The sequence below is a fragment of the Synchiropus splendidus genome, chromosome 3 (genome assembly GCF_027744825.2).
Source record: "Synchiropus splendidus isolate RoL2022-P1 chromosome 3, RoL_Sspl_1.0, whole genome shotgun sequence".
Lineage (NCBI taxonomy): Eukaryota > Metazoa > Chordata > Actinopteri > Syngnathiformes > Callionymidae > Synchiropus > Synchiropus splendidus.
This window is the reverse complement of record NC_071336.1, coordinates 18,034,511-18,059,382: the sequence shown is the minus strand read 5'-3', so window position 1 is coordinate 18,059,382 and position 24,872 is coordinate 18,034,511. Positions and strand designations below refer to the sequence as shown.

The window sequence follows — 24,872 nt, the reverse complement described above, 5'->3', positions numbered from 1 at the left end:
ATGTAGCTTCTTGTTTGGAGGAGGGCACTTAAAGGTGGTTGAGATTAGCGGAGCTCCATCACGTTGGGTCAAAAGTTTACGAGCAGAAGGCAGAAAGAGCAAATGGGTGAATGACTACTGTGTCATTTTTTACTGCCACAATCTTGGAAAGGTCCAGTAGGTGCCAGAGTATGGAGTATGGCGCTCACGTTAATGATGAGGAGCATGTTGTAGTCCTTGAATAAGACAGGAGTGCCTTCAGTCGTTCTTGGTCTTCTTCCGGTCCAGGGACGGAAAAGTGCTGAAGCAGAATGTGCATGGTCTTGATGTGGTTATGAAGCCTCCGTAATGAAATTAAACACGCAATGATGGACTAATCCAATCAGGAGACCTTTGTGTTCAGCAGGACTTTGTCCTTTGTCTTTTGATTTTCATTCTTATATACATAAAACCGTCATCATTATTGTGGTCATGCTAGTCGTCGCCAACACACAGGACTCTTGTATGAATAGGGCTTTTGAGGGGCGGTTAAACAGCGTTTTAAATTCATCATGAGAAACTCAAGCCGTGCAACCTAAAAGGTTTTCAGTCTCACGCTGGCGATCTTCACCTCATCCAGGCAGAGACACTCAGCTTCCTCTTTCCCCACCCAAATGTGCTCACATACACTCATGACGTGTGTTCCCAGGCACCACTTGCTGCGTGCACACACTGAGCCTGTTGGGAATTTGCAGTCGATCAATACAGAGACAAAAAGTGGAGTGTGTGCATGATCCTCCGAGGGGTATCATATAATATCACTAAGAGTCTGGACAACAGATTCCCGTGGTGGTTGTTGTGTTTTGCTTCAGTTGCTAAAGAATTTGTGGTCATGCAGTAAGCAGCTTAAACATTCAAGAGTGGAAGGCTTGCTGTTTCCATTGTTTGTACAGATACTGATCTCAGTGCCAGAGCTGTTCATTGTATTTACACGGTGGGAAGAAACCTTACCATCCTGGCTCCAGGTTTAAATATGGCTTCCCCAGGTGTGAACAATAAGTGGATGCTTTACCAGGTAACAACATCGTTACATGAAGAAAATAAGCAATAATAATAATATCACCAGCCTTTTGTTTGCTAACAACCGCAAACTGGTGTTCAAAACTATATGTAATGAAATATGCCAAAAGAACCTTCAGTTCCAGAAGAAAAATCCAGGATTCATCCAAAAGTGGCTTATATGTATATGCACAAAAAGCAAGCAGACTTGCCTTCATGGATGTTGTAATCTTGTCTTCCAACTTGGAAAACTGGTTGAGAAGTTAGCTGTGACAACATTGCCACCGCAACCATCTGAGATCACTGGAACTCAGGAAAGACAGACTTGCTGAGGCAACCTCTGATGGAAAACGCTGAGAGACAAAGAAGAAACAAAGAAGATCGAAATCAACATGGTGACTATTGAAGATACTAGTTGGATCAGTAGCTACTGACTCTCCATCTTCTGAAGTTCTTGTCCATGGAAGCAACCACTGGTGTCGGTTATCTTATGTAAACCAGGGACTGAGACCAACAATCATGCCAGCTGAGGTGTGAGCTGGGATTTGTCTTTCAAGGGAAACAACATGCCATGCAAAGTGGCAGTTCAGAAGTGATGATAAAGGCCCTTCCTGCTCATCTCCAGAGGAGACTTTGACTCCTAGCAGAGTAACGCGAACACTGAGACTTCAGTTTTCAAGGCAGAGTTCTCTGACACCTTTGGCTGCACTGGTCACTGATTCGCCCCAGAGCAGATGGAAACGAAAACCCAGAACTCAAAGGCCCCTGAAAAAGGCTGAAAAAAATTAACGGACGCGCTCCGTCATTGTGCATAACGCAGCCTCTGTGTGCAGACGTGTCAGTTGAGGGCTCTTTTTTCGTCATATGAGGACTATTTTAACCCCCAATCATGGCTCCAAAGAAGGCAAGTGGAAGTAGTTTGGCTGCTGGCGGTGAAAAAAGGAAAATTGTGCGTAAAACTGTCGAGTTTAAGAAAGAATTGATAGCCAAATACAAGCCTGGCGTGCCTGTTTCTGAGCTATCAAAGGGGTATGGCATCGACGATAAGCGCCATTCTAAAACACAAGGACGGCCTTAAAGCAAGTGATGTTGCTAAAGCAGCATCGTGTCGAGCACACCACCGAAGAACTCCTACACCTTCAGGAGGAGCAGAAGAAGATGTTGGAGGAAGAGATGTCATCTGATGAGGATGAAGGCAAGGAGAATGCTCCAAGTACTGATATCAAAGCTATCTGCACCAAATGGAACGAAATCTATAATTTCATAGAACTTCATCACATCACATCGCCTTCAATACAAGATTATTATTATTATTATTATTATTATTATTTTACAAGTTCTTAAATTTAATAAAATGTTTTTCATTACTTTTTTTCTTGTGAACTTTAATAATGCGCTGTTTCATTAGCATTTCTGCATTTTTGTTTTGTTTCAAAGATTTTGTTCAGTTAATAAGTTAATGTTTTTGTATGTTACTTTTTAAAAAAAAGCCTACTCTCCTACTGAAGCATACAAGAAATAATAAAACAATAAAGCATAGGCAAAAAATACATATATTTCTTAAATTATTTCATTTTGTAAAGTATTTAAACTATACATGTATTTCTACTATGCAGAGTATGGTCATTTTGCAGGGGCAGCAAAGTATGTAATGTTCAGCTGTAGCAACAGTAAATTGAATTGTGCAGCCACAAGTGTCATCAGACACGACAGAAAGAAGAGCCCAGAGAGCAGACCTGAATGACACAATCCATCTGAATAATGGACCGCAGCTGACCGAGTCATTCAGACCCTGTTCATATGGAAATTGTACCTGCTGTCACTCATCACAGGCAGGTAGATACAAACTGAGAAGAAACTGCCCAAAAGCGTGAGACCCCTGGAACACATCATGTCTGATGTGCATTCTTTCATAATAACTGCTGTTAAGTCTCTGTAGCACTTCGAGCATTGTAATTAAATCAGAAATGACTTCATCTTAAGGAACAAGGATTTTGATGCTGTCAGCCAATTGAGGAAGCAGAGGCCATGACCAGCCCCCCGGGCACCCAGCGGGACGGCATCAACTGAAGGTAGTGAGCAGTCGAGAACACCGGGAAGGATAGATAGATAGATAGATAGATAGATAGATAGATAGATAGATAGATAGATAGATAGATAGATAGATAGATAGATAGATAGATAGACAGATCACTCAGACCTCCCTCTAAACCTAATCATCCGAGGCTTAAACCTGTGGAGTCTGGCAAAAGGTCCCCACAAAAGCATAAGGTCCTAACAAGGCGGTGTATTTCAAAGAATTGTTCCTAACAAGTATAGCCATAGAAGGTACACATGGTATGTATGTTGTTGTTTTTTATGGAATCAAAGGGCGTCAGGAGGTGGAAAGAGTACATCGAGGATCCCCTCAATCTCCATGTTTTCAGATGAGGAAGCAGAGGATGGGCAGATCCGGTTCGGACTCCGACTCCTTTGCTGAAGTCACACAGGTGGTGTGTAAGCTCCTTGGTGGCAAGGCTCCGGGGTGGACGAGATCCGTCCTGAGTACCTCAAGTCTCTGAGTGATGCAGGACTGTCTTGGTTTACACGACTCTGCAACATTGTGTGGTGGAGGGGGGAAGTACCTTTGGATTGGCAGAGCGGGGTGGTGCTCCCTCTGTTCTGGGACCAGAGGATGTGTTCCAACTATAGGCTGTTCACACTTCTCAGCCTCCCCTATAAGGTCTATTCCCAGGTCCTGGAGAGAAGAGTCCGACTCACAGTCGAGCCTGGGATTCAGGAGGAGCAATGTGGTTTTCATCCTGGTCTTGGCACACTGGACCAACTCTACACTCTCCACCATGCATATGAACAAGGCTCCACCAATGAGGAGGTAGAAGACACGCAGACTGTTCAGGGTTTTCTGAAGGTTATTTACCTGTATTTACATGTCTCGTAGTGGAGCTGTAGCCAACCGTCTACACTGTGAAATGAGTTATCTCTGTTTTGGAAGACAGATGTAGCCAAGTACCAGACTGTGCTACAGTAAATTTTGATCCTGCCAACCAAACAATTACTGACTAAGAACGATGCCGTTGTCATCTGTTGCCACAGGAAATCCACCTCCACAGTGATGCTGATGTGAATGTTGAGTGCAAAAAGATTGTTTAGAGTGATCCACATTCAGGTTCACCTTCAAAGTGTGAGCTGTGGGAGAGGAGCTCCTTGACTGACTGATGTCCAGTGGTGTGGCTGGAGGTGGAGGAGAGAAGAGGAGGGAAGAAAACAGCCTTAGCACTGATGCATGCCAGATAAGTTTCGCCAACTTGAAGTGCTGCTTCTGGTCAATCAGGATGTCAGTGATTTATCTGCAGATGGAGTCTGGCACTTTCAGATAAAACCTTATCCCCAGAAAAAGTGTGGGATTTTGCTGTTCTATGGGTTTGAGTTGAATTTAAATCGCTCGCTTGCGTGTAACACCACAACAGGACGCAGCACGACAGTGATTGATGACACCATCAACGGCCACACGAGACTGTTCGCTTTGTAGGAAAATGAAGGATTGATCCGGAATTTGCTTCCTTGTTGCAGAAATAAATCCATTACAGTCCACAATTTAGAATCACTATATTCCAACTTCACCTGTCGGTAGTTGTTAACATTTGTCGTTCTGTTTCACTGGATTAATCACATGTGCATTTTACTTCTGAGTGGAAGTCAAAGTGGCACAAAAACAGTAACCCAAAATGAATAGAGACCCACATAAATCAGTCGGATTTTCAGCAAAAAGCTTTGAGGGACCGTGCGAGAATGTGCTGTGATGCTATTGAGTTTCCCTCTAACAGCAAGTGACCAGATTAAAAGGCAGAACCATGAACGCACAGGTGTCCAAAAAGGACCTGATTTCTCAAGGTGAAATATGTGGAACAGCATGGTGCACCAATAAATAAGTCCCTAACAAAACATCCCAGGCTTTCACGGCAAATGGCAGCAGTCTCAGGAAGTCAGAGATCTACTGCAGAACCCAAAACACTAAGTGTGTAGTTCTGAGCCTTGCTTGCTCACCGGACAGATATTCCATCTCAGTCGAAGTCGAAGACAAATTACCCCAGCAAGACTGTTGCCGTTTATAACCATTATTGTCAACATCTTCTAACCTGCCATTGCGGCATTTTCACTTGAATCACAGGCTCTTGTCAAAATCAATGCTGTGACATTTTAGCATTTCAACAGGCTCAATGTTTTGTGCCCCGTTTGCTGTTGGTTTTTATGTTTTGACAAGTCGTGTTGTTTCACATTGTAGAAATGAATCTCAGATTCAGCCTCCTTTTTTCAATTGGTAGTCTCTATTTCAGAAATTAGCCCAGCAGGGTCACAGAGAGTACATAGTACTGTATTCTCAGCTACGCAGCTGTGATTCTTAACCATGGGGCCGAGGCCCATTGTTGGGCCGCGAGTGCCCCCTAGAAGGCAGCCAGAAGTTTTTTGTTGTCCACCTGAGGGCCGCAGGACACTCAGTTTTAATACCCTTGCCACATATGGTGGCAGTAGTGTGTCACTGAATTGACTTGACAGCTGCAAAATTGTGATAGTTACCCACTATGAAGAAGTTCTTTAAATAGAATCCCCAAAAAAATCAAGAAAGTGACGACGCCCCAACAGTAAAAACTGTTCACCTGTTGGAGCAGTTTTTAAAATTACAATACTTGCGCTACTTTCATTTACACTTTACTTATCTTCTTTTGAGTTTATTTATGAAAAAGACAATATTTTATGATATTTTGACGTTGTTTTATTATATTTATTGAATTCTGAATTTTATTCGTGACATTTTTCCAATTTTCTCAACAGTCGGCATCAAGGTATTTTTTTTCTTTTTTTTTGATGAACATGACTTGCACCTGGTTCTGCTGCTGGTTGGACATTTCGATGATCAAACATCTTTGCGTCGATCACATGGTTTCATGCCATTTCACTGGGTTTTGGTTTGTTTACATGTATGGTTATTGAACACAAATGATCAGTAATGAATGAGTTCCTCCCTTGAATGGGCCCCGGACCCATTTATTCTGGAAAAGGTGGGCCCTCTGATTTCAGTAAACTTTGTTTTATAGATGCTTTTGTTAGGAAAATAACAATAAATTAAATATTTCATGCAACAAATTCTGTCATATTTCAGATTATTATTAATGATTTTGTAATGGAATGGATGAGAAAAGCATCCGTACTTTGAATACGCCTACCTTTAAGGAACCAAACTCAAGGAGGAACAACTGATTTCTTCAATGATGAACACAAGTAGATGGGTGTGACTTCGGCTCCCCACATAAGCTAATCTCACAGAGATCAACTTGAGATGAACCACAGTTATTTACGAAGCTGCCGTTAAATTCCGGCTTTCACCTCACTGTGGACGCTTAAGAATGTATTACTTTAACGCTTGTGAAAGAAATATCTCTCATGTTGTACGCAACACGTGGTTTAATGCGGCACATATATTCACCGCTGTTGAGCTGATGCCATCAGAATGTAAATGTGTGAAAGGAGTGTCTCTTTTAACTGCACAATCCAGGTGATTAATTCCAATAATATCCACGCGTATGTCTGCCCATACCATTAAACCCAAAACACATCATCTCAGGATTATCGCAGCTGACCTCTGACCCGTTCCTCCTGAAAGGCAGTAATAGACTCTCATTCCTGAGGCATTTATTCCAGCAACGAAACCTACTTGTATGTGGTTTTCACTCCCAAGAGCGCAAGAAATGACTTCCCACAAATCTGTCACAGTCTCCACTTTTCCCAGGCCAGCGTGCTGTCCCCCACCCACATCCGCACGGTCTGGCAGTCAATTATGCCTCCTCACCGCTGGAAAGCCTCCGTCTATCACTGCACGGGATGCAGCTCAGGCTCGTATCGCCTTCTGATCTTTATCCTTTCCTCAGCAGCGGGAATGCAGAAGCTGACAGCTCAAACCTTCACTTAACCTCCCTGAAAACCATGAGGTCTGCATGACGCCAGTGATTCTCCTTTTACTTAATGGTAGCGGTCTGCACCTACCAGCACGGTGCGCTGCCTTCAATTGCTTGGATGAAAAGCCCATTTGTTGAAAGAGAAAATGACAGATAAAAAAAAGAAATAAATACTGTGGGCAGATGTCAACGTGAGGACCCTCACTTTCCCCTCATGAGCTGACCTTGTTGTATGTTGAAAAGCATGTTTTTAGTGATAAACTCCTTACACAAAATGATAGTGGTTATATCAAGTTGAAAAAAGATCTGACATAACATTAATGTCTGTTCATCCATTGACTTGCACTTGTTTGGGTCACAGGAGCAGCAAGCTTAACAAGCCAATTCTGCTGTCTCTGCAAAAAGTTCATCCAACTCCTCAAAGCATAACCATCATGTGTCTGGAACATGGAGTTGGCGTCCGGACATCCTGAGAGAATAAGGCGTGTCAATGTGAGAAGCATTGAGTCTGCTCAGAGTCTCCAGCAGATGATTGAGCTCTTTGCCTTAACTTAAGAGGAAAAAAACTAAAGCCACAGCATTTTTTTTTATTATTACTATTATTAATCAGGTCAGATCATTAATTATGTTGAATTATCTAATCTAATTTAACCTAACACTGGCTGTTAAGCACCTTTAGTCACACAGAGTCATACTATTATTATTACCTTTATTGTTGTTGCTATTATTGGTGTTATTACAAGTCCTTTTTCCCCAAAAGTGTAGTATAGTCTTCTTAAAAAAAAAAGTCTTCTAATTTCTGGAGATTTTGATCATGAAAAATTTATGTTTTTTGTTTGTTTGTTTTTCTCAGATCTGATCTAATTCTTCAAAGCTGATGGCCTTGTTTCTCCTTCTAAACTATGACATTGTAATAGTAATTCAATATTAATTTCCATATACATATGATATTTGAAACATTTGAAGGTTCTTCTTTTGATAACAAACTAAAGTTCAGGACCAAAGAAATATGCACAACATAGTGGTAACTCACAAAAAAACAAGGCTTAATGTAAATGATAAATATTCGGCTTTTTTGGGGCTAAAACCTTTAAATGGGGATATTTTTCTTGATATTACATCAAAACACATTTCATTGCTTATGTTTTCTTGTTAGACAAAACTCACACCTAAACTCTGACACACTTCTTCAGCAGCCTACTCATAACAGTAAGAGTTTCCCACCTCAGCAATAGCTTTTTGAGTGGCTCCAGGGGAACACTTGCTAGATGGAGTGAAAACCAATGATACTTTGATGCAACAGATGAGCAGCTGTCTGTGAGTTGATGGGATGAGGATGGACTGATCGTAATGATGAAGCAAACCCAGAGGTACAGGTGAGTCGGTTGGAAAACTCGGATGAGGATGATGAAGATGAGGGCCACAGAACATCCATCTTCCATGTGCTGTATATTTGTGATATACACTCATGTGCGACTGGCGAGCCCTTCCAACGCAGCATATAGAAACCATTTTACAATACCTTGGGGGGCCACAAGGGCGATAAAGAAACACGAGGCAACAATGGTATCCATCTCTCCAGGGGAGTCTGTTTTTAAACACTGTCTTTTCATGTAGGTAGAAAACGCAGAATCAATTTGAGCAAGCTTTCCTCCTGAATTCACAGGTCACTTGAGTTCCTTATCTCCTGGGTTTTGTCTGCAGCATCAATGAAGTCAGAGGACATTTGTCATCAGCTGGAAACAACAGGAGGCAGCAAGTGGGGGGTTCGATAGTCCGCCACCATCCATCCTCACATTTCTGTCTTTATGCAAATACACGTTGACCTCTCATCCAGCTCCTTTCCTCTGACCACTTAGACCCTGACTCCGTGCTCGGGCTGTCTCCTCGATCAATACGTGAGCTCTCAGAAGGGTTCTTATAGTGTGACTCCTGGACATGAAACCAAAGTCACCGCGGTCATCTGGATACACGCTCTTCTCTCTTTACACCAGGTAATATCTACGACTTTCACGCTCCTCGTCTTATGGAGGTTTCCTGAAGCAGGACAGAACAATTTGATTTAAAATCGCACCATCGCTTCCATGGGCCATTAATTTTTCTACGCTGACAACATGGTCATGCCGGTATCACGTCAATCAAATCTGATTTTTTTTTAATGGATTTTATGAGTGCGACTGCATATTGTGAAGGTTTTAACTAAAGTCAAGGTGACAGTTGAGGTTTCATCACAAGTCATCTTCAATAGGGTGCGAAACTGGACTAGACCAACAAGATCCAAGTTCTTTACCTCTAGAATCCAAACTAAGATTGTGTTGATCTTTGTGCATAGTGCTGTGTTAGCATGAAGCAGCATATAATGGAGGTCAAAGATATGGCAAAGAGCTCTGACTTTATGAGACTTAACATCACCATATACAAGCACCATCCGACTTACGACCTGCTCGACTTACATCCACCGGTACTTACGACCACCGATTGTTTTTTTTTTTTTGTTATTCAATGCAGCATGTAGCAGCCCGGCATCGCGTACGACAGTTACATCAGCACAGTATCCCAGCATCTCGCTCTCACACACTGATCTACCACTACTGTAGTACCTGTAACCCTCGCGTTGCCTATTTTGAATGGCATTCGATTTACATTCCAATCTGACTTACGACCGGTTGGTCGGAACCGATCTCGGTCGTAAGTCGGGTGTTACTTATAAGTGAGAACATGTATGGTGACCACAAGTTTGACCAAGTCCAGGCTCATTACAGCTCACCAAGTAGAGTTTCTTATTGAAAAAATAAAAAACTGCCATATTGCCATATAAGTTTGTAAGAAGAAGACACCACATACACTTGTTCTTTTGGACTTACATCGAATTATGATAATACAATTAGAGGGCTGCGTCACACCAAACACCTGAGGTTCTTCATAGATGAGTATAAGTGCAGGGTAGGTTATTGCTGCTGTGTTGTCAAACAAAATAAATCATCAGATGGTGATTGAAAACCAATGCAACAGTAGTTTATTGTCATTTAGAAATTTTCAAACGAACAAATTGACTGGAGTGAACACATCTTTCTCCCAGTAAATAACAGTGGGACAGTGAAAAACAGCGTTTATAAAACAACTCACACAGCAACATCTTTCCCTGTAATCTGTTCTGTGTACACCGCTTGCTGTTCAGGAAAGGACAATGCGAGAAGAGAAGGAAGGTTTCACAGGAAGGAATACTAAAAGGTAAAACCTGTTTAGAACAAACTATTTCTGGAGCTCTCTAAATAAATCTCCCCGAGCATCCGACTCCTGAGGAGGCTGAGTTTGTCAGCAGCCATAGCTTCTCTCAGGCTGCTGAAGAAGCCTAGGTAGTGAGCTGTGTTGTGAATCATGAGCAGAACTCCAGCCAGCATCTCATTGGTCACCAGCAGGTGGTGAACGTACGCCCTCTGGTGGTTGCTGCAGCAGTAGCAGCCACACCCCTCTACCAGGGGCTTGAAGTCATCCTGGTACCTGTAAGATTCAGACCTGTTACCAACACATTTAAACCACTCGGTTGTTCTCAGGGCACAAACCTCTTATCTTTAAGATCCATCTCAAACAACGTCATCTGGGACGACGCGTCTTGATTCCCGTTCCCATGTTGGTGCTGTTCTGCTGCTATGCCACTCTCCACTTCCTCCTGCAGCACTGAAATCAAACACACAGCTCATGAATGCCAGTGTGTAATCTCATCATAATAGAATTAGGGGGCGCCGTCTTCCCCCAGGACAGACCAACTGTTGCCTGACCCCTATTAAAACTCATGCGCCCTCTATTTTCACTGGCATTATGAAACAATTACTTACATTATGCCCCGCTTCGCTCGCCATCTGATTTAATAGAGAGTGTAAGGAGCACTGATAAAACACTGTCATTTACTTTTTTTTATGTATTCCCAGTCTATAAGGGAGGGAAAGAGGGAAACATAACAATTCCACATAAGGGACGATAAAGGACGAAGGCCGAGGGGGAGATGACGGAGGCCCGTCACGGTGCTCCTGAGTGTGGGCTGACACTCTTGGATTCAGGCAACTTGGATGAACATCAAAACTGAGACAGCTGAGCGCAACCACATCCTAGGTTTGTGTGGTCAACTTCAGTTCAAAATCACGTTTGGGAAAACTTCAACAAAGCAGCAACTGTTGCACTGCTGTATGGGACTAGGAAGTATGAGAAGTGCTTTCAAAGAGTTCTGCTTTCAGAGAGCAGAAGAACACCGTGTCGTGTCAAATAAAGATGAGATGCTGCTGTTTTTCCAGTAGAAGCCAGAGACTCACAGATAGCCTCAGGACTTCCTTTACCACATAAAGGAGGGGCAGCAAAACACCACTCTGCCTTTTGGCATGTGCTCCCTTATCTAATATACTTCTTATTATACTCATATTACACCTCACCTTTTAAACCCTTCCTTGTACTTTGGCAGTGATTTGCCCTTTACAAACCACTTCCCTCAGCTCTGAGGTGCTCTCCTCTGGCACTGTTCGCTCACCTCCCCACCTATCTCAGGAACCAGCAGCAGGGTTTGAAGAAATAAGACAGGCGCTATCTGGTCGACCCCGCCAGTGGCATGCTGCATGTCAGTCTCAAAGATTACACCGTGGACGTCTAAGTACACCGGAGTGTGAAACCGCAAATAGTTCTTCAGTTGCTGCAGCAGCTGTGTGACTACTGCCTTATGTACATTACAGTGTCATAACATTTTCAAGGATCAGCGAATCTATCCATCGCTGTAGTTAAATGACAGGCCAGAACTGGCACCTTGACCTCATGTTTCACTTCACTGGAGATTTCACGGCTGAAATGAGAGTTGAAAGTGGTTTCATGCAGCCCACGGCTGGGTGACAGGAGTTCACTGTATTTTTGTATTGTGAAGCATTTCAGAGCGGGTGAGGATCACAGAAGGTTTCATGTCAAATCATTTCAAACAACACGACAAATATTTTGTCCGACATCACCAGGAATATTTGTGTCCCCAATACGAAATGTTGCTCCTCAAAGAAACAGAATCCAGAGAGGAGTGAAAGTGCAGAAGCACGGAGCAGCGGTGACGGAGGAGAAACATAAAAAGGTAATGAAAGCGGACTGGAAAGAGACTGGCTGATGAAAAGAAGCCAGGAGAAGCCTCAGCTGATGAATAAGGTAATAGTCAGATGTGTCAAAAAGGGGTCCACGGTGGGGACTTTCCTCCTACACACTCTCACCTCTCACCCCCCCACGGGACATTGTAATTGGCTGTCGGGGTGATTTTGCATTTCTCCACATGGTTGACACAGTGACGCCTGTAACCTGTGCTGAACTCCCTCACGCTCCTTGGGCCGAATCGATTAGTGCTGTCTGACAACAGATGCAACCTGATACCAAATTTCACTCCTCAGCGAGCTAAAAGCAACTTTTTAATGAGGCAGAAAGTTCGCTGCGCTGGTCTACACAGTTCCCTCAGCTCTTGTCATAACACTTCTCCATCCCACCTGGGACAACAATCCAAACGTCTAGCCGAGACTTCTAACCTTCCCGGAGCAGCTGCAGGAGAGATCATTGATTTCATCGGCGCTGCTGAATCTCCAGCCACCAAATGGTTAAAGAAAAAAACCACACACACACCATCTGCTGTTGAAAACCTCCTGTCGGATTCAGACAGCCACGCACCACTCGTGTGTGCTGGAGATAAAACCTTCATCTGCTGGTTAACAGTCTTCTCTATTAATTACACCAGAAGAGACGCGCAGCAGCTTTGATGCTCGTGGGAAGAAATATTCAAATTTGACTCCTTATTAAAGATTGTCTAATCAAAGAATGTCCTCTGTGCAGAGTCCGGATGGAGATGAATTCCCATAACTAAAAAGAAGAAGCTCGTTTTCCTGCTGTGGACATTAACATACGATTGCTGCCTCATTAGGAGGCATACTAAATGACCATGTCAGCGCAGACCTCAAGTCCTCAGAAGAACCTCATCGCACACTTCCCTGGAAATGTCAGCGCGCCTCTAATAAAAAGTGCATTGACCATGACTCCTTGTGAATAAAACAAATCATTGCAGAGCACACTTTGTTAAGAATCACTCCCAATTTACATTTCATCAAAGCACAATTTCAGCGCGACCTTCAGAACCGACTTTAACGCGGCGGTGTGATATATCGCTGTAATCCAGGAAGGAATGCCGGTTTGCTGGCCACGTTCATTTCAGTCTCCTGGAAATCGGACAGACGATGGGCCGCTCAGCAGCGTGACAGAGGTAAATTGCACGAGCTGTGAGAGCATTTGAGTGTGCTCCTGCTCAGTCAAGGTTCGGGCACACTGGGAATCATTGGGTCGGAAAACAGCAGCGAGCTGCGGCACAATTATGTTTAAGCGCTTCACAAAGTGGTGTGTTTAAAAAAATTAACGTATCTGAAGTAGGTGGAAAACTGATATTCCACAAACATAAGTGTTTCCACAATGTCAGAAGTTAGTCATGTGTTTAAATGATATAATTCTCAAATATGGAGGCACAGTTACAAACATTAAAATAATAATAATAATACAAAAAAATATTTTGAAAGAACGTTTTCTGGTCCAGCAGGACAAGACGATACGTGCCTTCACCCTTTCCATGTGACTATAGAGAGTTGCAGCACACGCTCAGTGTTATTACCATCTGGCCCAGAAGTGATTTCATTCTGTTTTGAGAGCTAGTTGTGCAGCATTGATTCACATCAAGTCCAGTGAAGTGCTGTCTACAGTGTGAGGACACACAGCGGGAGCTAGTGTTGTAGTAATCGTGATTGGTCATGGTCTCAAGACCACTTTTTTTGATTCTCTGGTCTTATCTCGGTGTCAAATACATTACCCGGTCTTGTCTTAGTCTCAGACTGGTCAGACTTGGGATTTCTATTCAAGACCGGCCGAGACCAACAGAAGAAACTGATATAATACAAAGCATAATTGGTGTTGTTTTTCTTTGATATTTATCAGAGGTCTCAAAGTGATCCACAAGCAGGTCACAGTGGGAGCCATTTTCTGTTCCAACATAAACAGGAGGATACCCAAACACCAATGAGGTGTCTGAAGGCGGTTATTGTCAGATTGGTGCTGCTTGTTTCAGCTGACACCTGATTGGTTAAAAAAAAAAAAAAGTGCCTGGACCCATTGCAGCATTTGTGGTTTGAGACTCCTCATAGACACTGTCTCAGTCTCTATCTCCAAATATCTTGGTCACTTCTTGGTCTTGATCTTCAAATATCTTGGTCTTGCTTCATGTCTCGATACTCTCCAGTCTGAGTAATGCCTCCGTCTCCGTGGGTATTGTCCTAAACGCGTCAATGCGTCACGCTAGGAAGATACAGCGCACTTGACCACCATCTTAGCAGTGAGAATGTGTTGGTACTGTGCTCGATTCATGATAAAATTTTGGAGGTGTTCCCATATGACCATCTGAATCCTGTAGTAATGATGTAGTGGAGACAGGCCTTGGTCTCGTCCCGGAATCAAAAGCATTCAGACACATTATTGGCCATGCTGGACTTTTCATGACCATAACTGCTGAGATATTTTTAATTCTATTGTGTGTTATATTGTCAACTAATTAAGATTTTCATTTTTAAAATCCACCACCTGAATACTACTTTCATTCCCATTATTGAAGCGTCTTTATACCTTGTGGAGAAATGAAGTAGCTAACTCTAAAATGAACGTATTTCAACAAACTTAGCAGGGGTTTGATGCGCTCCATCTTCGGTTCAGTCTTGATCTGGGTCTGGGTCTGAAACTTGACCTCCCACCTCCTTGATCTAGATAACACCATCCCCTCTGATTGTGTATGGCCGCTACTTTGCCATTTTTACATAGAGCATTTTCTGCATGTTTCTGGTGACTGGACACTGCATTCAAGTTCGGGAAGATTACTGCCACCTGCTGTTCCATTGGCCCATTTGTAATTGAATATTTATTGCACAAACATTATAAGCTGAAAAGGCATCCAAAAATATACCCTGGACAGTAATATTGGATGAAAACCACAATATAGCTGGGAATAAGCTGCTTGGCGGAGGTCTGCACTGTCCCCTGGTCTGTATCAGAAGACTCTCTATTGAGTACCAGGTGGCACATTAGGATCTTCTTCATGTCATTTTGTATCTCCAGTCTTACACTGAAGCTGCAAATCATTGCAGTTCTGATGGCAATCCAAAAGCTAAACTGAAAGCAAATTTGCACACCTGCAGGGGGCGCTCTACCTGCGAGCTCCGGATTTGGTGAGATGTCAAAATTGAAGCAGAGAGCACATCCTCGCTCCGTGACCTGGAAAGGGAAGAAGCCCTCGAACAGGTCGACTCCAGCCTCCACACACGCCAGCACCTCGTCGGGACGCCCCACACCGTGGAGCAGCCTGAGACAAACAAGGAAAATGATTTAAAGTCCAATCAAACAGCTTAATTCATGTGACTCGACAACACATTTACTCCAGTGAGTCTCAGCTCCACGGCTGCAGATAACGGACTCTGCCTCCAGCCAGCGAGGTCACGCTCGATTTGGCGTGTAAGAACGACTCCACCTCGCTCTGCTGCAGCGGACTGCACCCGCCAAACAGCCTCACAAACCAGCAGGGAGGATGTCCCGCTCATCTGCCGAGCGTGTGAGAAATCTAACTTAGTGATGCCCACAGGAGCTCCATGATACTGAAGCTGCTGCTCAGAGAAACATATCGGCTGAATTAGGACTCCCCATAAAAAAATATCTGCCGGGCTGACAGACTTGCAGCAAAGTTTTTGTGTCTCTGAAACGCTTCACTCACAAATGTGAGAGGCGGCTGCTCATTACTAACCTCTGCCACATAGTTAATTACTACTCTGACGCCAAGTGACTTTTGTAGGTTTAAAAGCCGTGTCAGAGCTTGTATGCAGCGAGCCGTTTCATGGCATCACTGTGGGAAGTTGACTGACAGCTAGCAGCACTTTCAACACTGTCCTTAATTGAAGCAGCGTGGAGCCAACACGCCTATCACGTTGAACACATTTTCTGTGAGAAACTGCGACTGATTTCAGCTTTACATTTCTATGCAACTTTTCCAGCAATCCAGACTTCTCATTGCACAGTTCCACTTTTATACACACCATTTACACAATAACAGTCATTAAAATTTAAGGCATTTAGGTCAGCATGTGTACATGTAACATAAAAGCTGACAAAAAAACTCGACAACGAAATCTTGCATGTGTCAAGTCCGGGTTGGAACATCAGCTGGTCAATGTCATGGTTGAATCTGAAGGGATAAGAACATCACCCACAGCATTCAAACCGTAGCACAAACACGGCCATTGAAAGATGTGCGGCGCTACAGCCATACTCCCAGTGAACATATGAACCTGCAGCACCAATGTTATATTACAGCTAACCTGGAACAAATGGATGCTACTGACATTTTCCTTTAGTCGAATGCGATATTGTCGTGCATACAGTATCGCACATCATGCCTTGTCATCATATCGTGAGCTTCCTGTCAATACCTAACTGACAACCTTAAATGAAAATTCAACCTTGTAGTTTAAGAGAAGTGGAAACAGGATTGAAGATTTTGAAGACTTACTTATTTGGTCTGAACAGAAAAAGGTAAATATTTAATAATGCACAATAAGGGCCAACGTGACTCCAACTAAACCACATTTTATTTTATGAACCCCCATTTACATTTGATCGGAAATCTGCCATTTATTTGAGTTCAAGCTGTTTTCTTCCCTTTTCTATATTTCTACTTGCAGTACTAAAAAAGAATTAAGAAAAGAAATAATGATGAGATCATAACTGCCACATTGGTGTGCAAGCTTCTAATGCACTGCGGGCTGGAATACCAACATTACATCAGCATAATTGTGAAATGAAGCCCTGACACATCGACTCATTTTGACTCGCTCCAGGGCAGCAGACCTCAGTGGGCTGAGGAGCCAACGAGTCATTGAGGAGTAGATGAGTTGAATCAGATGATATCTGATTTCCTCGCAGCCCTTGGGGATGTGGAATCAAATATGGAGGATTAATACAGTCCAGTAACCTGATGGCGTGTCACAGGGGTGACTCAAGTCAATCAGGTCTACGCAACCCTTCAGCAAGAATGTACAGAAAGACAACTGGCAATGGTAAAAGCACACAGCAAAAGCACTACCCTTTTCCCAAGTGCTGTAAACAGGCTTACTGGCCAGTTTCAGACAACAAGTGAGAAGGATATATTGAGTAAGGCTTCAGAGAGAAGAAATGGCTTTTCACAGGCTTCATCAAATTCATGAACAAGTACCATTACATGTAATTGTCCTGTCCATCAGCAGTGACTGACAAACACCGGGGAGCAAACTTTGACTGTGAAGGAAACAGAGTGATTAATTAGCGCTGATAATTGAAGTTGGAAGCCGCGTCTGGTCGAAACAACGTCTTTCTAGAAAACTTGACTTGTGGCATGATGATTTAGAAACAATTAGCGGGCCCTTCAGGAACCATTAGGAAACACTAATGCCAACATCCATTATGCTTATGGTTGTTAAGTGTAGACCATTAGTATAAATAATGACCCCTATGAGTAATTAACACTGAAATATATGGATTTCTGACACATTTATTCACTTTAGTTTCAGAGCAATTAAGAGGTAAAATTAGATGAAATTCACATTGAAGTCCCTTTTCTGTGTAGCTTTTTTTCTTGGCCAGTGAGAGTGGGTTTCTTCAAGGCACTCTGGTTTCCTCCCACCTTAAATTGCTCGTAGATGAGAGTGAGTTTGCATCAGTGGTTGTCTATTGGACTGCTGATGTGTCTGGGATGTTAAGGAGTCCCAGCATGCATTGCAGCAGCAAAAGTTTCCAGCGGCTTGTTTGTGAATTTTGTTTTTTCAATATAGAAATATAGCAACATTGTTATTTCAGGGACCATGTGGTTTCACAGTGCTAGTAAATATGTCTATGTCCCAGATGATATTTACCGCCTCGCCGGCTGACTCAGTGATGTGGGGGGACCCCATACGGCATTATGCAGTAAATCATATGCAGCCCACATCCCCGCTAAACCTCAACATAAAGTGGAGGGTCACACAGTGCATAGTGGAGATGGAAAAATGTATTTTGGGGCTGTATTTATTTGCAGGCTGAGGCAGAGAAGTGACTCAACAAAAAGCATGTGAGTTCTTTAACTAAGTAGACAGAACAATCCACAGCCAAGGAAGAGAGCTGAAGCAGCCAAGAAACACGAATCTGTGAAGAGGAACCAGCCATAACAACAAGCCTCATCCCAAATGAGAGTTACCAACTTATGTAATTTAAAAAAACTCTTCATTACTCCCGTACTGTTTTCATTGCATCCTTGGCTGTTGATGCTCCGGTAAACTTTGTAAATGTGTGCATCCACAGGAGTTCAAATAATAATCTCATCACCATGTGTGTTTCACGAGGATGGTTCAACACACGAAGAGACCTGCATCAAAACCTGTCAAATGATGTGACCGACGCATTAGAATTCCTTCATGGCTGACCTTGGTTTGTCCTCTGGCAGCTCTTTGTTCACAGCCCTGATAAGCTCCACTCTCAGGTCCTGGGTCATGGCACCAGTCTGGAGACCGTCCAGGCAGAAACCTGCCACCGGTCTCTTGGCCGTCTCGCTCGCGGAGTGCACTCTTTCTTCAAGGATGTCTCCCCCTTCCACAACTCCAAACACCTCCACACCATTCAACTCCTGCAAAAAAAAAAAGACATTAAAAAGAAAAAGCTCAGCATCAGTACACACAAGTGGCAGACATAGTAGATCAAAACCAACTGGACACGTATAAAATGAAGACCATTCTTGAGGTTGAAAAGTGTTTGTTGTAGAAACAGACTGAGACCGTCACATGGGAATTACAGGACAAAATCAAAAGCAAGAGTCTCATATGAACCCAGTCCAATCATAGTCAAGCTTCTTAGGCTACATGCAAGCTTAGCCGCGCCATTAGTCCGACTAAGAGAAATTGGAATTTCTCTCTCAAAGTCGGACTGAGCTTTGACCACGCATTTTAAAAGTCCAAGCTGAGCTGACTAACACAGTAGTTCGCCATGTAAACGTAGTCAACGTTGCAGCTGAGGCCCAAACATTACTGTAGTCATCTGCACCAAGAGGAATATTTATGGGCTGGGATGCGTCTGCAACTCAGCATTGCTTTAGTCAATATTTTTCATACACTTCAATCAAAGAAAACTGCTGCGTCTGCTGCCGGCGTGTGTCTGAGCGAGTGTGTGCTGCTACTCTAAAGCGGAGGTATTAACTCGGACCTCAAAGGGCCGAGTTGGCCCGGGATTTCGATCCAACCAGTCCAGCACACACTGAAGACTGTAATCTGGTGATTGTCAGCCTGGCGCTGCTTGTTTCAGCTAATGCCTGATTCACTCACTTGTGCGTGACTGGCTGGTTGGAACAAAATTGAAACAGAATGGAATATGTGTTATTGTCATTGACCATTGACCACAGTCCTTAAATGTTTGAGGTATGGGTGAAAGATGAGTAATGGTCAATCTTGTCCAGGTTCCTCTCAACTCACTAAATTACAGCTTAACTTTGGGGGATTTATTCTTACAGAGGCTTCAACTTTCCATTTTTTGAAGGGACATATTGGGACTGCTTTTCCACAAGTTATCTGGAGTGTTAGCAGCAGACCTCTGATCAAGCTGACAAGTGAGTCATGGGTATTATGCGTACAAGTAACATCCGACTTACCACCTGCTCAACTTACGTCCACCTGTACTTTCAACCACAGCCAGCAGATGCTTTTTTTTTTTTTATTTAATGTCTGGCACTGCAGCATGTAGCAGCCCGGCAACACGTACAACAGTTACGGCAGCACAGTCTCCCAGCATCTCACTCTCACACAGCCATCTACCACTACAGCAGTACCTTTAACCCTCGCATCGGCTGTTTTGAACGGCATTCGACTTACGTCCAGTCTGACTTACGACCAGTTGGTCGGAACAATCCTGGTTCTAAGTCGGATGTTCCTTGTATTAAGTTTGTTGAAGCTGCTCTAAATGCCGTAGTGATTTTAAATGAATCAATGTTTATTTCAATCTCCTAATTGCAAATGTATTAAATGACAAGTTATATAGCGTATGTATTACTATCAAGTAACATGGCATACAACTCAGTCATTAATTCTTCTTGCAATATATTGAGATTGAAAAGCAGCATGGTGAAGAACAGTACTCCGTGCAAACTTAAGTCTTTGTTAGGTCCTTATTATTTTTGATAAATTGAAAGCAGACCGATGTTGTGGGCATGTCACACCTGTCTGTCATCTGTTTTGTAGTGCTTGTCACTCTTTCAAGGTAAAACAGAGGCCAGCCGTTTTGTGAGAGGAAACAATAACCTGGTATAGTTGAAATATTATTTGGATGGGAATTAAACAAGTGAGATTTGATTCCATAAGAATAGCATGCACAACAGGACCCCTTCAAAGGTCTGTTAAAGGGGTATACTCAAGCAGTATACAGGAGTAAATATGGTCAAAAATTCGGATTAAAGTGGAACTTTTGATCACATTACAGCTGTCTGTTTTCAGACCCTCAGTGACAGCGTTAGGCACCTCTGCTCTACACTTATTTTAATGGCTGTCAAAACCAACCACATTCATTAAATAAATGCTGACAGAATCATCTCAACGTAGTGCATTCATACAAACATGTAAACATCAGTGGTAAAAGAGCAAACTCCCTTGAACCCATTTTCGACAGATGGGGTGAAAGGTGGCATTTCACAGCTGTGAACCCGTCAGAAGCTCGCTTGTTTGCTGCTGACTCACACAGCTCCCTGCTCTGATCCTCAACACCCACCTGTCTGTTCTCTGGATCATGAAACAAGCATGATTTGTTACTTACTACTGAAAAATAATGTTTTCATTAGCAGTGCTAAACTGCTGAGGAGCAGCACCCTCCTAAATCAAGTCTTCTCTTGCGTGTTCAAGTGTAGTGAGCTACAATGTGCCTCAGTCAAACCACCAAACGCTGATCTCCAGTCCGCTTACCCACTGCATGGCTCTGCTGTCACAAGAGCACCGCTCAGGTTCAATTATATAGGGAAGCGTTGACGTGTGTTTTAGCTTGTACCTCTGACTTCTGATGCAGAAGCAGACACTCATCCAGGTGGGCAAGAGTGCGAGTCACCGATTTTTTTATTCTTTTACGGGAGGTTCCGTTCTGCCACGTCTCTCCATCCGCCATGCTCTGGTACCAGTCCGGCTGCACGTGCTTCTGAAGATCCATGAACTTTTGCACCGTCAGTTCGATGCGTCCGCCGCTCCCCCACACCGATACAGTCTAACCTCGGACGAAGAGGCAGAACAAAAGAGTCAAGGACTTCATTCTTTCAGACTGGCAATGCTGGAGAATGACAACCAGCTGTACTGTATCGTGTGGCACAATCACTCCGTTTTAACCCGAGCTGGGAGAACACATGGTCATAGCTAATAGTAGGGGTGAATGTGGAGTAAACATCCAACAATGGCAGACATGTGCAGCATACATTGTAGTCACAAAACCCATTTTCCACACCTACAAAGGTATGAAGTCATCTGAGTAAACCAACAACATAAAAGCCACTTGCACCAAAGAAGCTATCCCAGTTTTTATTAGCAACATTAACAGGTTTTCTCTCGCAGGAGAAATCCAATTTAATTACAAAAATAAATCCACTCGCCAAAATTTTATATAGTACAACACAAGCCACCGTTCCATCCAAGTGGTAATTAACAGTAGTAGCTGAGTAATAGAGGAATTAATAGAAGCAGTAATATTTTCTTGCATGAAGACTCACATGCTTCCCACCAGGCTCACAAACCCACCGCTAACATTACTTTTATGCTGCTAGTATGTATGATATAACTTTGCAGTGAAGCAGTGCCCCACTGAGGGTTGTTTCATTTTAACTCAGCAACACTCAGACTTCAGACTGTTTCTCATTTAATAGACTGCAGGTTGTTAAAGGTGTGGGACACTCTTACCTTGTTAGTGGTGTAACCAGGTGGACATTGACTGGCAGGGTCGTGTAGCGAGGAGTACAACACTGTATCATGCAGACCTGAGAGAAAACATAAATCATTGCACAGACGGAGAAGAAAATCCAGACAGAGGAATTAGAGTCAGCCAGGCTCAGCCAGGTGACGGAGAGAAATGCTTCAATGTGGAATAATAATGTGACAGCCAGAGCCTGCAGAGCAATGTAGCGTTATCGGCAAGAACAAGTACAGAAGTCCAGAAACAAATGGGACTCGGAACACAAAGTACTCAGCAGTCTTTTTAAATTATCATCATCTGGCATATAAAAGATGGAACAACAAGAGAAATTCATTAGACAGATTTAGCTTTTTTTCATTTTTTTTTATTATTATTATGATCATTACTATTAATATGTTTTGACTACATGTTTTCCAAAGCACTTTCCTAGTTGGTGGGATCCCCACTGACCATAGCTATTAATTTGATTCTGAGCTTGTACGCGAGAGGACAGAAATCAATACAGATACCGTCAATGCAAAGCCATTCAAATATAATATAGTACTGTATAATCTCTCAATCACTCAGCATAAAACCACTTTGTAGTCTGCGCTCAATAAGCTTTGATAGATTAAATCAACTTGTATTTATGGGCGCCAATATGCCAGTTTGTTTGAGGGGTGCAGAATGTAATGACAAAAATACCTTTTTTTTGTATTCAGCTGCACTATTTGGTGTTTCCCCAACGTTTTCCCAGATTTAGAGAATATTTGTGACATGTGAGCCATTGCAATTCCATGTAAAATGCAAGTGTATACATTTAATGTAAGTGGTAAAAATAAACTTTAAACTGAAATTTAGATAATAGGAACGGGGTCACTTTTAGAATTTACATTCAGATTTGACGTTTGAACTTTGACACAATATTTAGATTGAAATGTAATACTTATATTCTTATTAAATATTTATATTTCAATGTAGTTGTCAGATTTAGATCCAACATTGAATTTCAATGCCCGGCATATTCAGTAAATCTGGGAAAATGTTGTCAAAAAGTACTGCTAAATTAGACAAAAAAAACTATCTATTTTTCCTCTGGCCACCCCCCATTTTCATGACAGAATAATGTACTAGACATCTCTGGCTTCAGGGTAAATGTTCACAGCTACTGTGACATTTACACCAATCAACCAGATACACCAACTCTCATTCAGCAATCATATATCGTGACACAGGGTCACAACACATTAGATTAAACAACTTTATTTCAACAGGTCACCGGCGGGTTCTTTTAAAATGCTGACTTTTGTTACTTTCTACAATAGTTTGTGTGGAAACTAATCATTTGCAAAATTGATTTCTATCTCAAGAAGCAATTTATCAGAGAAACAGTGTTTTACAGAAAAAAATAGTCAGCATACCGTTAACCTACAGACATTGACTTTTAGATTCACTTCGAGCTGCCTGAATACTTGATACTTGAGAGCCTTATTCTCAATGATGATGGATACAGATCCTAGGATATTAGGAAGGTTGTGGAAACAGCAGAAGAGAATATGCCCTTGGTTAAGAGACAGAAATGTTTGTCCCAGTTGTGATATTATTTAAGGTTCTAGGCTGTATCATATACAGACGGCTGTTATCACAACCATGTAATTGTTGTCAAGTAAGTACGCATTTGTAATTTGTATGGCCAATACTGTACGACTAACTAGATGCAAAACATTAACACTGATACTGTTTCTCTATCAGTTGCTCAGTTGGATTATTTATTTCGCTCAGTAGTCATCAAACAGGCAAACAATCGCGATGGATAACAAGCAGTTATGTTTCATAAACGCATATGCCGACAACCATGGCATTCCAGAGTACTAACATTTGCAATTTTGTTGGTGACTACAGAGGTAAAACATGGTTTCCACAGTTAGAAATCATGAAAATGTAGAACCAAAAGTTAAACAGCAAATATTTTTGCCTTTCAAACTGAAAGGAGAGAAGAACGTTTAGAAATATGATGAGCAACCTACCCGAAAACTTCCTGAATCCCTCTTTATACTCCTCCAACACTTCACAATGCTCTGCACTGGGAAGAAATAAGATAGACATCATTCATGTCTACATGACAGAGGTGTGTGTGTGTGAGAGAGAGGTATTACATGACTCTTACATGTGAGACATGGTGACCTGTGTGACTGGAGGCAACTTGTTGAGGGTGTGGAGGGTCTCCTGCGTCAGATGAGGCACTGCTCCCAGGTGTGTGTACAGCAGACACCCCGGCACCTCCACAGACTGCTGCCCTGACCGGCCGAGTCCCTTTAACACGCCTAACCTGCTCCCTCCATGAAGCACCCGGGTCAGTTCCAGCTTCATTGTGTTAGCAGCGGTAACGCGACGGGTCAGAAAGCGGAGTTTGTCCTCTTGAACTCACCGATGGCGTTTCAATGAAACGGACTACTGGCAGCCCGCACGCGAGCAGTCCAGCGCGCTAACCGCCTCCACTTCCGCTCTGTGCGGCTGTTCACTCGCTTATTTCGCTGTAATAAGTCAATCAATGTCACTTTTCAAAGCCCGCGGACGCAAACAAAGATTGGTAAGTTAATCGGATTCAAAATGTTTGCATCCTCTGGCTCTTGCTACAGCACGTTTTGGTCCGAAAACTACAAATTGTGTCATCATGTCGTCATCAACCAGCGACGGGTAAAACATTAAAACTTGTCCCCCCCCTTTAGTATTATTTTTTTACATTTTGCTCTTGTTTCTCATTTCATTTGATACTCGTTTTCTATTTCAATCGTAATAATGCCACAATACAGAATTTGTATGAGTCGTCATGGTAACGCACGCGCCAGCGTTGTCTCGAGCCCGTCGGGAAATGTAGTCAAGCCTGTCCCTTAAATGCGAATGGAGAGC

General features: G+C 42.8%; 1 protein-coding gene across 2 annotated transcripts; it reads right to left on the bottom strand.

The window, feature by feature from the left end:
• Positions 1-10,021: 10,021 nt before the first annotated feature.
• qtrt2 (queuine tRNA-ribosyltransferase accessory subunit 2) lies at positions 10,022-24,629 on the bottom strand. Of its 2 annotated transcripts, none has more exons than XM_053859900.1 (8): positions 24,130-24,629; positions 23,990-24,045; positions 21,971-22,047; positions 21,078-21,287; positions 18,482-18,681; positions 15,191-15,360; positions 10,532-10,646; positions 10,022-10,469 (listed from the first exon to the last, which is right to left on the bottom strand). In XM_053859900.1, exons 1-8 carry the CDS (start codon positions 24,330-24,332, stop codon positions 10,211-10,213), a joined length of 1,290 nt encoding a protein of 429 aa, XP_053715875.1. In that variant the 5' UTR covers positions 24,333-24,629; the 3' UTR covers positions 10,022-10,210. The 2 variants fall into 2 exon arrangements, with proteins under 2 accessions (XP_053715875.1, XP_053715876.1); XM_053859901.1 differs by having other exon boundaries at positions 15,209-15,360.
• Between the last annotated feature and the right edge of the window lie 243 nt (positions 24,630-24,872).